This window comes from Cyprinodon tularosa, unplaced genomic scaffold, assembly GCF_016077235.1.
Source record: "Cyprinodon tularosa strain WSP-4 unplaced genomic scaffold, ASM1607723v1 ctg523, whole genome shotgun sequence".
NCBI classification, from domain to species: Eukaryota; Metazoa; Chordata; class Actinopteri; order Cyprinodontiformes; family Cyprinodontidae; genus Cyprinodon; species Cyprinodon tularosa.
The window spans coordinates 343,695-360,210 of NW_024039256.1; the positions used below are offsets into that span (position 1 = coordinate 343,695).

General features: G+C 37.4%; 1 protein-coding gene across 4 annotated transcripts in view; it reads right to left on the bottom strand.

The window, feature by feature from the left end:
* Positions 1-295: 295 nt before the first annotated feature.
* fgf11a (fibroblast growth factor 11a) overlaps positions 296-16,516 on the bottom strand; it is a 122,915-nt gene continuing 106,694 nt past the window's right edge. For 3 of the 4 annotated variants that reach the window (XM_038304006.1, XM_038304007.1, XM_038304004.1), the window contains 2 exons: positions 5,353-5,551; positions 3,256-3,398 (listed from right to left, as the gene is read on the bottom strand). In XM_038304006.1, coding sequence (XP_038159934.1) covers positions 3,256-3,398; positions 5,353-5,551 — 342 coding nt within the window. Of the gene's footprint in view, positions 3,399-5,352; positions 5,552-16,516 lie in introns of all 4 variants that reach the window. The other variant, XM_038304005.1, reaches the window with a different exon arrangement.

Below are 16,516 nucleotides of genomic sequence, written 5' to 3' on the forward strand. Positions count from 1 at the left end.
TTTTTCACGTCATCAATACCAAATTCAATCTAATTGGATGGGAATCTACGTTGCATTTGATGCACCACTACAAGATGAATCGACAGATTCCGCGGTATTCATTTGCGGCAAATCATTGCAGCTTGGTGGCGGTGGCGTTAGCATAGTAGTATGGACGACGAGATGATTGAAAATGAACACATCGGAGATCTAGTCCTATTGGCTGACATCAATTTAAAATGTAGGCAACGGCATGAAAAAAGTGGTTTCTACTTTTACTTTTATACTTTAAGTAAATTTATAAGCCTGTACTTTGTTACTTTTACTTGAGTAAAGAAGTTTAATCAGTACTTCCACTTTTACCAGAGTATTTTTTAACACAAGTATCTGTACTTTTACTCAAGTACAGAAAGTGAGTACTTTTGCCATCTCTGATTACCACACATAATGTATTATAAAAAGTATTTGATAAAACCTATAAATTGAGTCCTAAATGCTATCTGTTTGAAATAAACAATTCCTTACAGTATTCACTGCATAACACACATAATTCCCTTAAAAAAGAGCTTTAGCCCTTAGCAGGTTTACTTTTAATTCTTTCTTTTAAACACACATCAAACTTCATGACTAATAAACAGTCTTGGAAATCTACTACACAGACTTCCAAACCTTGGAAAAATGTTATATAAAATCTCTTAGATGGTCATATTCATAAAAAAAATATTACATTATATCCAACTAATATATCTCTAGCATGCTAGAACCTTATTTTATAAAGTATTCATAAATCACAAATAATTTGCTATGACTGGATAAAGAGATCATTGGGGCTGTGTGCTTAAACACAACCATCCCAAAGGTCTGTTTAAGTGATTAAATAAAGGCCTTTAGTGTGAAAGTGAGTGTAAAAGCATCTGTACTGGAGAAAATATATATTTTTAATTTTTTTAAGCCCTTCTTGCCTACACATTTTATCTCTTAATAGATTTAATTTCTTTAATATTTGTTCATCAACTTACTGCTTTCAATTTCCTTTATCTCCAAGATAACAGAGTATTTTGCTCAATGCTTTGCTCGAACGGGTTATCACTTTTAATTATTTACAACCATAGGATCAAGGGACCAGAGGATTATGCATGAAAGGACAGGCGTGCAAAAACGTGCATCCGTCCGGCGCAATAAATCCCTCTTTAATTTCTTTTTGTTCTGCATTTCATCGCTAATTACCCTTTCTAAAATGTCCTTTGCCTCCTTTATCCGACCCATTTTTCATCATCCAGATCTTTTGTGTTGCTTTACAACCAGTTCCTGAACATATGGCACTCTCTTTGTTTTCTGTAGCACATTACCATTAGGCTATAAGCAATTACCCCACTGGGCATACAGTATTACCCAGGAAATTTAATATGAAAAAAAATATATTGTTTATAGTGTGCTTTATCCATTTGGCCTTTTACCTCTTTGTTAAGAAACTTTGGTACTTGTTGTAAAACCTATTAAAAAGACATAGGTAAGTTCCGAATTGTATTAATAATGTTTAAATGTCAGCAAACTTGGGGCTCACAGGATGACTAAAGTTAGGGGAAGAGCATAGATCTGTTATAAGAGACATTAAAGTTTGCATTGCTGAAACATTGAATATTAAGGTGGCTGAGGGTGATAACCGTTATACTGAGGTGAGGGCAGAAAAACCTTGTGAAGTTTAGCCAGTCTAATATCACAGCCACGTACTTCTAACCTTTGGAGTGTGAAACTGAATTTGAACAGCGCTCCTGCCTGTGTAGATGTTAGCTCAGATTTAAGAATATCTATTGACTCTGTACAGCTTTAAGATGGGCTGTATTCTTATTTTACTCTGAGAAACAACTATCTCCACTGAATAGTTGTTAGCTCATCTGTGTAATTGGTAGCTTGACTCTCAATGGCCATTACGTTCTATCCACTGAATCGTTACCTTGAGTCTTTGACTTGTTAGGGCAAAAAAGTTAGCTATACTTATAACTGAGAATTTTTTTTCTCTCTGAGTGTTGGGCACAGCAGGTAAACTGAAAAGAAATGCAACACTGCTCTAATCTCATAGTTTAAATGTGAAATATGCTTGATAATTTACCATTTTAGCCTCCTCTTACCTTTCTTACATCAGCAAATTTAGACGTCAACAACATGTGGAACCAAACTACATAACATAGTTTTCAAATATCAATAAAATTAAGCAAAAAACATAAAATAGGGCTAAATTAGAGTTAAAAATTTAGCAGAATAACTTGGATTGGTAATATAAAAAAACATATTTTACATTTTGGCTCTTTATCTGCATATAAAACATAACTTAGATTTGTAGCACAGTTGGAATTTAATTATGAAAGATACTATTCTGCATATTTTAAGTCAAAGACGATGACACGCAGATGCTATGTGGCGCTTGAGGGTTTGTGCAAAAGAAAGGCTTTTTTCAATGCTATTACAATTACTACCCGTCATATCTTCATCATCTCCCAGAAAATACACACCTGTCACTGTGTGAGTATATCAATGCACCAGTGCTGGTGTGCATGTTGTAATGATCACAGAATTAAGTTTTTTACTTAAGAACACCAGATCACAAATCAAATGGTGCTAAAGATGAGGGAAAAGAAGTTTCATATGTTTAGACACACACACACAAACATGGCTGACAAGATCTAGGCCATCTCTGAAAGTCGCTGACGCAAACGGAAGATGTGGACAGAGCAGATGGCTGTAGAGATGAAACAGTGTGACAGCCTTACTTTAACATGGCTTTGTGTCAAGCTAACATTAGCAGAAAACCCTGCAGGGAAATAAAAAGCCATTTGTGAAAAATGTGCAGATTTTCTCATTGCACCCATCACGGCGAAACCAGGAAGACCTTGCTGGGATATTTGGTTGACCGGAGGAATTCTCGCTGGCATGACGGCTGGAGGGCGTCCTTCCAGCTGGTGAAACAGGCTGTGGTGACATGCTTTAAAACACTAGGCCACTGTTCAGCTCTATACTGAGTTATTGCTTATACACCCCAGGTTCAGCTGACCGTAGAGCGCTCTTTAATAAGAAGGTGGAGAGCTGGTGTGGTAGAGGTCTAAGAAGAAAAAGGGGGGACTTCCCCCTTCTCAAACTTCTCCCTGCATTGACGCTTTAACACCAGAAAGCTTCAGGTTCAGATCCCAGGCAAGAGGTTGAAGTTTGCATCAACGATGTCCTTTAGATGTCCGCTGGTGACTGTCACCCTAGATTGTTCACCCTCTGTGTCTCTCAGTGCTAGGAAGAGGAGGTTTTGGTTTTGGACTGAGCATCTTTCTTGCCGTTGTTAAGCACAGGTGAGTCACTGGAGGTCTTGGGTGTTTTTCTAGGTGGACTCTGTTCAGCAACATCATGTAAGGAGGGCTCCCTGTACATCGCCACTGGGTAGAAAAAATATAAAGAGATGGAAGCATTATTAAAACTGAGAAGGACATAATTGAAGTCATCACAGCTTTTGTCCCAGATTGGAAAGAAATACAATGTCATCCTTTAGCCAATTTCTTATATAGCTTGTTATTGAAGAACCTTCTTACATAATTCTTTCTATATGTAGGAATTATCTTTAATGGTATAGATTGTGAGAATGTATTAGTTTTCTGGGTTTCCTGGAACAGATCTGGCAACTTTCTCTAGTTTACATCTGAATAATAATAATTAAAAAAAAAAGAAATTAAGAGTACAAGGAAGAAGAAAAGGAAGATAGTAAGGACATGATAAGGACAAGCTGAAGAAAACGAAGGGTATGACATGAAGAAAGTTAAGGACATAATGCTGGAAAGAAAGAAGAAATTATACAATAAAAAAAGAAAGAAATCACAGAAGAAAGGAAATAACAAAAGACAAAGAAGAAAGTAAGAAATGGATACTAATAAAGTTGTAAAGAGGAAGAAAAACAAAGAGAGTAAGAAATAACAAATGCATAGAAGAGGAAGGAAGGAAGAGAGAAAGGACACGAGGATGGACGAAAAAAGAATGAATGCAAGAAATGACAGAGAATAAGAAGATCTGGCTTCCAACTGTCTTAGTCTATGTCTATTCTAAACTTTCAGTGAGAGCAGGTGCCTCGGGTGTTTGTTGGTTCTAGCTAAAGATCCTCACCAATTATCAAACATCTGCAGGGAACCCTGCGAGTCAGTTGGTTAAACCTTGGACTGAATGTGCAGTTCCAAAAGCAAATTGATATGAGACAGACATCAAGCTTAGCTTTGAGTAGATAAATACGATTAAAAAACATTTGTACAAAACCAGTGGTTTGTGCCAGAAAACTAACCAATTCAAATGGGCTCCACCTACTGTTTTGAGACTTTAGCATCTTGCCATCAGCTTAAAGGGTAACACCGTTTTTTTTTTTTAAATTAGCCACTCGATTTTATGTTATTATATAATGTTCTTCTCACCCATATTAGTTTTGTGTCATTTGGAGCTGTTTCGAAGATATTCAGTTTTGTAATCCAGTATAACGTCTTCCTATGGGCAAAGGGTTGAAGGCACAAACTACACTGTTCATAATTTATCATTTATGGTACGCCAGCATTCATAACATGTAGACAAATAACTGTCCCCCAGACATCCGCGGTTATATTTTTTATATTTATATTTTTTTAAACACAAAGCGGAGTGTGTATGACGTCATCCGCGCGCCGGCTACCATTCATTCATCCTGTCCGCTGAACTGCTGCTAGTTTTACTCACATGCCTGGAAGATGTCTAGTGCTACTACCACAGATGATCTCGCTCTCGAAATGGAATTGAACGATTCAGATTAGCTAATTGAAGGAGTAGAGCGTAATCGCCTGTGGCCCGGGTTGCCTGTCAAAACTCCAGTCTGGCGGGCGGATGACGTCATACACACTCCGCTTTGTTTTAAAAAATATAAATATATAAAATATAACCGCGGATGTCTGGGGGACAGAGATTCGCCTACATGTTATGAATGCTGGCGTACCATAAAGAATAAATTATGAACAGTGTAGCTTGTGTCTTCAACTCTTTGCCCATAGGAAGATGTTACTTGGATATAACCTAACCGAATATCTTCAAAACAGCTCCAAATGACATTAAACTAACATGGGTGAGTAGAACATTATGTAGTAACGTAAAATCAAGGGGCCAATGTAAAAAAAACTTGTTCCCCTTTAAGTAAAGGCTACAGAGCAAGGAAGGAATACAGGCTAAAAAACAACAGCTTTTCTTAAATGTGCAACTATCATCTTTATGAGGCACAGCTGTATAAATTCTTATTTTAAATGTAGAGAAGTTAAAGCTTTTTGAAAACCCAGTAAAGAACTGAAGATAAAATAAGGTTGTGTTATAGATGCTTTTTGACCTTGGTACCTTCAATTAGCTTGGGTAGGAAGTGAGCAGCACCCTTGGTCTTCTTGACGCGGTTCCCCTTCATGACTTGTCCGTCCCGGTTGATGCCGATGTACCAGGCTCGCCCCGATTGGGTTTGTCTGTACAGGATGGACGAGTAGGTGACGTAGTAGTTCTCAAAGACGCTCTCTTTAAACTTACACTCCGGTGTGAAGTGTTCCTGTAAAACACACAAATACAAATATGTAGGAATCGGCTTTTGGCAGAAAACATTTACAGAGACTCTCAACTTAATTTTTCTTTATTATTACTTATATATTGTTGCTCCAGCAGTGCCCCTAGCCCATATGGGAATGGGAGAAAATGGGTTTCACATTTCATTAAGACAGGGTTACAGATCAAGTGCAGCCTCAATGACAAATGATGACAAACTCAATTGCTCATGTACACGACTTTTCGCTAAGCAGGCAGAGCATTTTCTGAATCTGGAAGCAATGATTCAGACAACATACATTGATCAAACAGAATCTTTCACCCTGCTCTTGGTTTATTGACGCCTCTATCGGCCTTCAGCTTGCACACATGTTTAGACATCTCTATGTGATACATCATAAAGGGCAAGATTTGGATCATTATTTATGTATACAGTTAAGAAAAAAATGTTTAAGACACTTAGACAAATTTTATTGACCTTTTGTGTACAAAAGGTCAATAAAATTTGTCTAAGTGTCTTAAACATTTTTTGTATACAAAACGAAATTTCATTCACTACAGCTCTCATGACATTTCCATCATTCTTTAAGTGCAGCAGTGATCAAATGTAAACAGTCCATGGTAGGGGTGTGAGGGGTCATTTACAATGTCAGAGTATAAGTCATTATTAAAATTATTAAGATTCTATTGTAATATAATTGTGTGTTTTTTTGTTTTTTTAGACAGAAATTAACTGAAATACCTCTTTGCTTAAATCAAAAAAGAAAAAAAAGTAAACAAAATTCAGACAGCGTTTCACCAGGAGGTATAAGGGGAGGAGACCCGCCCCCTCGTTCCTCAGAGACTTTGGGGAAGAAGACGGCGTTTTTTCCTTCATTCACTGAAGCTATTCATTTTTACAGGGTTTCCTCTTAGAAGACAGGGAGAAGTTGAGACATCGATACACATCAATTGTTACAATTGTTTCAACCCAGCTGAAACGTGTAACATCTACAGTACATTACAACTTCCCCACCATTCTTCCTCTGCCCTCCTCTCTCTTTGTCTTATTGCCTTTTCCGTCTTACATTCTGCGTCTCCTTCTCTTTACTTTCTCTCTGTTTCTCCATCATTTGGTAACCTTGTCAAGAACCGGACCAATTTACAGGATTGATCTGGAGCCTTGATGTGACAGATGAGTAGGAAAAAGGCCTGAATAAGGACTTTACTTACTCTCTCTGTATTACTTAGTCTCTTCTACTCCATCTCACTGACTTCTATCTCTTTTCTCTCTCCCTCTGTCCGTCCGTCCTGCACCCAACACTTATACAACACATAAACAAGCTAATTACATCGATTGTATCGCCCCGTTCTTTAATTACACATCCATTCACTTAGGCAGCCATTCATTTCTTTGCCACTTATTACTTTAGCTCCATTAGAGCAAAGTGGAGCCTAGAAGTCTGCTGTGTTTTAGAAAGTGTAATCAGATTACTATAACCGTGCCTGTTTGTGTGTAAGTGTGCAGGCAGCAATGCCTGATCAATATCTTCCATATCATCCAGACCACCACCAGGATCATTAATAGATTAATCCAGTTAATTAAACTAGATACTTGTGATAAAGTTAGTGTGTCTGAAACCAGATAAATGATCAGTTAGTGTTTGAAAATAAAACTTGTTGAATGAATGAAATATGCTAACTTCAAATAAGCTGTAAAGATACTGAGCTAAATGTCATACAAGTCTGTCCAGATTGGTCCAAGAAGAAAACCATTGTTGAGACGAAGAAGTGAGGAAGTTGTTTTGCACTAGCTATGTACAGTAAACATTAAATACAGAGGCGTTCTGGTCAAATGTGACCAGAATGAAACCTTTTTCCTATATGTGGATCACTCTGAATAGGCTAATCCAATGTTAAATGTTTAGTTCACTGGCTTTTTATAAAGGGAAAATATTGTTTACCACTCAAAAAGTTTCCCTGTCATTAATTACATTATTTTTCATTTAGGCAAAACATGAACAAAGTGTTAGGATTCCAGTTTGTGTGGGTTGTTTTTTTGTTTTTCTTCTCATTAGCAGAGGAGTATTTGAGCAGCGGGCTGTCACTACCTCCACGCCAGAGTGTTTGCCAGTATTGGGTACTCTCGCCATACTGAGATTAGCAGAGTCTAACCTTAGTCTTGTCTCTCAGAGTCTAAGCTTGCTTTGTTTTTGTTCTCGGCAGGAAGCCTTCCTGAAACACTGGATAAGCCTGGACCTTCTACCCCCCTGGAAGGATTATCTGAGTCACACTGAGCAAGAAGAAACCTCCACATGATCCGTTCAAGTCCACTTATAGAAAACCAGGTGACAGTCCGCTCCTTTACTCCTCTGGGTCGAACGTTAGGCTGCCTGTCCACTCTCCAACAAGTTCCTTCTTCTCTGAATTAAACCCCACAAACTGGATCCAATGAATGACCAAGAACCCCCCAAAGAGTGCCTCTCCAGCAAAATATAATACAAGCCTCAGTCTTTTTTTCTCACGGTCCCTGAACTGATCATTGTGATCTTACCTGCAGAGTTTCCAGTTCCGGTTCACCAGTCAGCTGAGTTCCAACATTATTACCCAGCAGAACAACTCTCTCCGTCATTTTTTTTTTTTGCCAGCCTTCGATAAACCTGTTAACTTTTACCCTTGGTCTCTGAGTGGTTCTCTGCATGTGGGACAGATCTTTAAAGCCCATTTTGACAAAAAGAATGTAAATCCGCTTCAGGTGCTTCTTACTAAGTAATAGAATTAATCTTTTTACCAGCTTTAAAACCACACTGAAACCTGCTAAGCCACGTTACCATTAAGTCTCACAAACTGTGGTCTGTTTGTCAGGTTTTCTTTAATCCACGCCTTTTTTGATGCCTCTTTTTGAAATTGTTCTGGAGTTTCTGACAAACTAAATCAGGCTGAATTCTGTTAAATACACCAGAGATGTCAAGGAAAATGATCCTCTCATGTTGTCTGCCTTGTCTAAATGACAGTTGGTTTGTTAAAGCAGGTGAGCGATGGCATCATCAAGTGCAGGGGGGACCTGATAGCTGCTTGTTTGCTTATTCAGTTCAACCAACAGTCTCTATTGGATCTTCATGGTGTAGCAGTTCATACACGACAAGCTGTTTCAAATAATGAAGATGTAGTACTAATCTAACCCTGACAGAAAATAAACAGAGCGACTGAGATAAAAATGAGATAAATACAAAATTAAGACAGACCTTCCAAATTTTTACCCTGCATTTGAAGACAAAGCTATAAAATTAAGGGTTTGGTAAATGAGGTTCCACTGATCAAATGTATTTCATAAAGTGACTAATCAAAGGTTTACTGCCATAAAGTGTTTAATTATTCTCAAAATGAAAGCTTTTCTATTGCAAGAATCCAGCAAGTCTCATCTTGCCAGCCGCTGTGAAGCTTAATGGGATAACACACAATTAGCCATCATTTACACACACTGCAGGCACACAAGGGGCAGATGCACATCTGTCTGCACAGATGACTATGAAAAAGCTCTGAGAGGCTTCGACAGATTATTTCCTGTTTATCATGAGGATGCCAGTCAACCCGCCTTTCTCTTTCCTTTACATCCAAAACTCTAAACCAGTTTTGGCCTTCATGTTCTACAAACACTATAAATTAACTTTTCTTTCTCCGTGTTCGAAACAGCTCAGACATCATTATCAATGATGCAGTTCCTCCAGTGCTCAGCAGGAGATGCTCAAAACAAGAAGGAGGTATTGGACTGAGTGTGCCTCTCTTACTTTCTCTTTTCAACTCAGAAGATCTCTTTTAGTATTTCAAATCACCCATAACCTAAATGTATGCCTCAGGTGCACACACCTTGTTTTTGGGTCATGTTTTAAACTCCCTGTTTAATTAAACCCAAGCTGACATGCCTTAACATGGATTCAAAATATTATATAATATAAAGTAAGATGTGAATTCAGACTCTGAACTAGAAAATAACATATTTCTAAGAGTTATTTGATCATTTTATGAAAATGTAGATATATCTTAAAATGGAGCTTTTCAGTCTGCAGGAGCAGATGGAAAGAAGACGGAATAATTACATAATCAATATGTTAGGCTTTGCTTAATCTGTCAGTTTACAGGTAAGGTAGGAAATGCAATATCAGCGGACATATTACAAGCAATTTGTTATTTATTCAATGTACTTACTGTAATCTGCAGTCAAACCAAAAATGAATTATTATTTTGTATAATTTGTAAAGGTCTCTCTCTATAAAGTCGAATCATTCCCCTAATGGAGATGGAGCTGAGGAAGGGTTCTGTGGAATAGTTTTCAGCAGTCAGAAGAAAATACTGAAAGCAGTATACAGTTAAATAGACAGATTAGTTTTCCCCAGTAGCAAGAGTTTTAAAATAGATTTCAGCTTTCATAGAATAACTACTTATTGCCAGAGGTTGATTGTAATAACTTCCATTTACTCAGTTACATTTACCTGATGAACAATATGGTGAAATTGTACCTTTAGGAGAAGGTTTACTGTGCCGTACTTTCTCTTTTTACTTGAGTTATATTCTTTTAACACTCTCTGACTACTATGTCCTCTGTGATTAAATTGAACTATTCCAAAATCAGGTAAACATAAAGTAAACAATAGATATTAAAAGTTTAAATTTATGATATTTATTTGGGCATTTGAGTTTTTTAAATTACAGAACTTGCACATAAAGTAAAGTGCACTAAAAAAATTGTCAGCATCATTTCTAAACTTTAAATCTGATGTTAGTATCCAACTATTACTCAGAACTCAAGTAGCATTTTTACTGAATGCTTTTTTACTTTTGCTTGAGTACAACAATTTTAAAGTAATGCTACTCTAAATTTTTGGGTACTCTACCCACCTGTCCTTTTTGCAATGTTATTAAAAATCTTCTATTTTGTCAAAATTATTACATCAGACATTATGGTAACGATACACAGACAAACACATCTTCAACATAAATGCCAGGGCTTTCTATGAAAACAAACAGAATATTTTGATATGTCATTTGCAGTTGTTAATATATTTTATAGTTTTTTTTTTTAAGGAACTTAAATATGTTTGTGAAAAATGTGAGCCTGTTTTATATGGCTATTATTGAATCATTTTTCTTTTGTTTCAATCCTTGATTGGTTTTGTAACCAACAATTGAACAATGTTCAAAATTGTTAAAGCAGAAAAAAAGATAATTAGGTTTGCCAAGAATTCTCAGACCACCCTCTGAAGTTGGGGTTACAGCTTCTTACGCTTCCTATGACAAAAAGGAACCACTCTTTTGGATTCACAGCAATCAGGATTCTAAATTTCTGGGTTCTTCAAATTCTTTTGTTATAATTTCTTTTGTGCTTTTTTATGAGTGTGATGTTTAATATGTTAATGTTTTATATGTTCTGCTGCATATATGAAATGCCAGGCTGCAAGACAGATTCCGTTTCCCATTGGAAGCTAAAGAGGCACTGAACTGAACAAATAAGCAAATTACCGGTACGCACCCCCCCTCTTTTAGGCTGACTTTTTTTTTTTTTCCAAACAAGCCTTTGGCTTTTTAGAACTATTTGAAAAAAAAAAAATTTTGTTATAGACAGTATTTTTTTTTTATTTTGATCTTTTTTTTTTCTGTGATTTTATGGTAAATGGCATGTACTTATATAGCGCCTTTATTCAAGTGAGGAGACTTGACCAAAGCGCTTTACACTACATTCAGTCATTCACCCATTCACGCACACACTCACACACTCACACACTGATGGTGGCAAGCTACATTGTAGCCACAGCTGCCCTGGGGCTCACTGACAGAAGCGGGGCTGCCGTAGACTGCCGTAGACCACTATCAGTAGAGAATGCAGGTGAAGTGTCTTGCCCAAAGACATAACGACACTGAAAGTTGGAGTCGGGGCTTGAACCATCAATCCTTCGATTTCAGGGCCAACTCCTACATCCAACGCCACTGTCACATTTTTCTTTTCAGCAATTTTATTGCAGTTAACTTTTTATGTTGGTTTGCATTATTCATGTGTCCTTTTTCTCTCAACCCACTAGTTTTTTAGACATACATATGTAAATACATACATGTAATATCTGTACACGTTTTAAACATCTGTATATATTTATGCTAATGCCTCTGTTTGAACTGTATGACCCGCCCTTGTAATCTTTAAAAATGTTCTATGTTCGTTTTATAACTTTTATATAATTGTTGTTGGCATTATACAACTTGCCCAGGGACCAAAGTTGAAAACTTTGATAGTTTCATAGTTGAAAACTTCATAGCTACAATAATACTGACACATTTAAAGAAATATTCATGAATGATTACTGTCTGTGACAAATAAACAAATATATAAATAAATAAACATATACATTAAAACTCTAAAATCAAAAGCAAGAGGAAAAAACATGGATGTGAGAATGCTTATAGAAAGCAGCTGTATAAACGAATCGTTCATTTTTCTTTGAACTTTTGTTCCGTTGAAAGTTTTTGTGATGCTTTATTAGACTAATTTGCTTTAAAAACATTGATTTAATTTGAGAGTATAATATAATATTTCAATTAAAATACAAATATTATTTTTTTTTCATGAAACACTACTTGATTAAAACAGCACAATGGCATCTCTCAATGACGTTTTCCCTAAGACTTTAAAAAAAAAGCACTGTTGTAAACACTGACTACCCTTGCCCGCGCAACACCTATAGTGCTGTTACTCTGTGAGCACCACATCACAGGTGAATATATGAAGAGATGGGTAGTATTGTACATCAGGTAATGTAAACTAGCCTTTTCACTTCAAATTGTTGCTTTAATAAACAATACCTTTAATAAGCATGTCTCTTAAGTGAACAATTTTTTGTTTTGCTCTCATCAGATGATTCAGCCTCTCCATGTTTGACAAAGGTTTTCTTTTTTTTTTTTCTTCTACTGGCTCATCTATGTCATAAATCTCTAAAATAGAAAAAAAAACCTAATAAATAATGTTTTATAAACAGTCTAGCGCAATGTGTGGGGATATATATGCAAATAACTTAATATGGCTGCCATCAAGTTGGTTGTTGTATCGCAAGGGTAAGTTACCGTGCCGCAAGACTTGCAAGTGTTTTGTTTTTTTTGTTTTTTACCATAGCCAGTAGGGGGAGATGACAGACCACTCAGTTATCTCAAAAACACTTAAATTAGCTTTACAGGAGCATAGCAGGTACAAATGTTACTTTACAGCTTTAAATGACAATGTGAGTTTTACACACAGTTTAATCAAGAACACTGGTGTGTTTAGGTCCATGTGTATTTCAGGTTGTATGTGTCCACTCATGCATGTCTGCTGTTGTGACAGAAAGACATGACGGATTCCCCGTACATCAGTGGGAGGCCACCCAGTGCCAGATGACACCCACTCACACACTAACACTCCTAACATCCACAGTGACGGATGGACCCCTTCCTTCCCTCATCACTCACTCCTATAGACAGGCCATACAGAAACAGAGGGATGGAGGGAGAACCAAGAGAAAGAAAAGAAAGCCATAAAACAGAGAGAAAAAGACATGAGAAATAAGGGCAGAAGAATCAGACAGGGAGTCGATTAGTCTACTTTTATGACAAAAACAGCCTACTTGTCTTATTTTAACCGCTGACACTGACAGACAACATTTAGCTCTGTTCACAGCCAACAAACAGGCTCCGATTTAGTCAAAAGGGGATCAACTCTCTGCGAGATCTCTGCCAACAGTCAATAAGCATCAGAGCTGAAAAATCCTGAATTAAGTACTTATTTATTGGATGTGGAAAATGATGGCAGTGTGTAAACATGCCTTTCACTTAGAAAAAGGTACTGAACAAATACAGGTAAATGTCGAACTTTACACTTCTAGATGGGTCCATAACCGTGTCCTCTCTGGATTATTGTTGAAATGCTCTTTTTCCAGCCTTCAGTAACTGATGTTTGTGGTTTCATGTGTCAGCAACTATGGCTGATCAATACTGGCAGTTCTGTCAGTGTCAAAGCTGAATCAAATTAGTTTCTCAGGGCCAACAGAAGAGTTAAAGATAAATATAACGGACAAGACTTTTACCACAGAAAGTAAAACACCTTCACAGCATCTGATATCTGATTTGATAAAAATATAGAGGAAGAAGGTATTACTCAAGATTTTTGCCAAAATAAAAAAAAGCTACACACTGCTCAGTGGTGCAGTGGGTAGCACTGCTGCCTTGCAGCAGGAAGGTTCTGGGTTTGATTCCCGGCCCAGGGTCTTTCTGCATGGAGTTTGCATGTTCTCCCTGAGCATGCATGGGTGCTCTCCGGGTACTCCGGCTTCCTCCCAAAGTCCAAAAACATGAATGTTAGGTTAACTGGCTTCTCTACAGCCCCCTTAGGTGTGAGTGTGTGTGTGAATGGTTGTTTGTAATGTTTGCCTCTGTGTTGCCCTGCGATGGACTGGCGACCTGTCCAGGGTGTATCCTGCCTCTTGCCCCTTGACTGCTGGTCACCAGCACCCCTTGTGACCCCATTCGGGATAAGCGTGCTAGAAAATTGATGGATGGATAAAAAAAAGTTGTCTGATGAGAAAGAAAAATGCTAATGAAGCAGTTATTCATTAGATTCAGATACAATATCAACTTTTCTTTTTTATAATAAGTTTTGTTCTGAAGGACAAGGGTTGTCCCAAGCTGTTCCTTCTTTTATGATGATGGAAATTAATCTTGTCATCAAAGATTCGTAGGAAAAATGTGTCCTCAGATCGTTAAGTCTATCAACTGACTGTCTGTTAGCTCACATCTTCAACTTGTCCCTCCTTTCCTCTTCTTCATCTAACATCATGTGACCTTAGAAATGACAGCATTGACAAATTAACTTAATGGCTGCATTATCAGAATGAATCATTAACTGAAATTGTTCACACAGATTATACAGCAGTTTTTGATATTTCTGAAACTGTCACCTTACTTTCAGGAAAACTGTGGTATTATGAGGTGACTAGTCACCGGGTATTTTCCAGAAGTTGGGTTTTACTTTCTGGAATCAGTTTAGAGCCAAACATGTACAGCTGTTTCCTTTTCTTTGAGTGTTCAGTTTTGATTTTGTGAGAAACCAAATACATGTAATGTGGTAAATCACTAGGGGGCTCTATGCACACCCAGACAACAATATGTTAACATTAAAATGTTTTTTTTTTTTTTTGCTATTATAAGGATTTTATTGTTTCAATAAAAAAAAAAACAAGATAAACAAACCTTACTCCTGTGTGCCTTGTTCTCCTCATTTGATGACCTCTGAAGTGGACATGTTGAAGTTCAATAGGGAGACAAGCTTCTTGCTACACCTTTTCATGGTTCGTCCACATTGGAGCCCAAAATGCTGTTTGTGGGACTTCCTCATAACATACAAAATAGCATTCTGTGGCAGAGCTGTAGACTTTGACTTTATGAGTTAATCAGACTCTAACACGGGTCCTAGATTTGAAAACTTGAGACATGTGACATGGTATTAACTGTAGTACTAATATTTTCTCATCAGCTGGTTAAACTAAAGTCTTTCTTGGCCTCTATTTGATGTCCTCAAGTAGCTATGCCTTCAGTGTATGGTGTTTGGGTATGGCTCTACTGTAAGTTGTTTTAGTTTATCGTTTTTACCTGATATCGTGAAGTGAATGTGGAGTCTTTTATGTGTCTTGGGTGGGCATTTATGGTGGACAATTAGGCCCCGTCCACACGAAGTCAAAACGAACACGAAATACTAATATTTTCCAGAACGTTTGTCGTAAAGACGGAGACGTAAAATAAATGTGATCGTCCACACGAATGCATGAAAACGCTGCAAAATGTATGCCAGGCCTGTAAGTGGCGCTGTGGTGCCAAAGCAAAAATAGGCGACGAAATGTTGGGCATGCGCACTAATATTTATACATGGTTGCCCTGCGGGTCCATTTTCGTGGTTCAGTCAAATTCAGGTGCTGAACTATGTCGTCTATATTGCTCTGTTCTTCCTGGAGATATTCCAGAAGAAGAAGATTCTGTTGTAAGCCCGACAGCAGGGTGAGTAGCATGAGCAGCAACCATTCAACACAGTACGGCGCCATTGTTGTTGTGATACTGTGTTGCGCATGCGTGTTTAGAGGCAAAACTATGACGCATGTGTGTAAAAAAAAAAATGCGGTTAGAGCTTAAAGATGGAAACGCGAAAACGGCGTTTCAAAATCTTCCCACTCTGAAGGCTTAATAAAAAAAAAATTGTTTACAAACCCCCGAGAAGCCGGCTACGAATGAATGAGAGACTGGTTTGGTGAAAAATTTGTGCGTTTAGGCCAGAGTTTGACTTCGTGTGGACGGGGCCTTTGAGGGCTCCACTCACACCTATACTACAGGATGACATTGACAGGTACACAAGTTTTTTCCTTATTTTTTGGAAGCAGCAGGGAAAAAACAAAACAAACAAAAAAAAAAAAAAAAACTAGCACATTACATGGAGGCTAATTGGATTGTCAGATGGCATAAACCAACACTCTCAGTTGGATAACCACTTCATTCCGATCCTATTGAATCTTAACAAAATATTCTGACTCATTGGTTGTTTGTTCTGATTACTTATGACCTGGTAAACATGATTAGTGATAGAACCTATTCTCTACAGTTCCTCCAACAACAGTGAAATAATTTTTGTCTCAATCAACTATTATTATACACAAATGACTGAAATAATATAGAAATCTCTAAAAAAATAACCACTCAAGTATTTAGACTCAGGTGCTGAGCTCCAGGATTGCAGCCCAGGATAAGCTCAACAATGGAACCCTTTCTGGCAGTGAATGATGCTCCTGTCAGGAGGATAAGAATCAGCACACTGAGGAAGGTTAGCCTCACAAAAAAGTGTTTACCAGTAGAGCTGATGATTATCTGAGCAAATGAGGGGAAAAACAACTTTAATTGAGGACAAACAGCTGAGGAAGCATCACAGAGGGTTGCA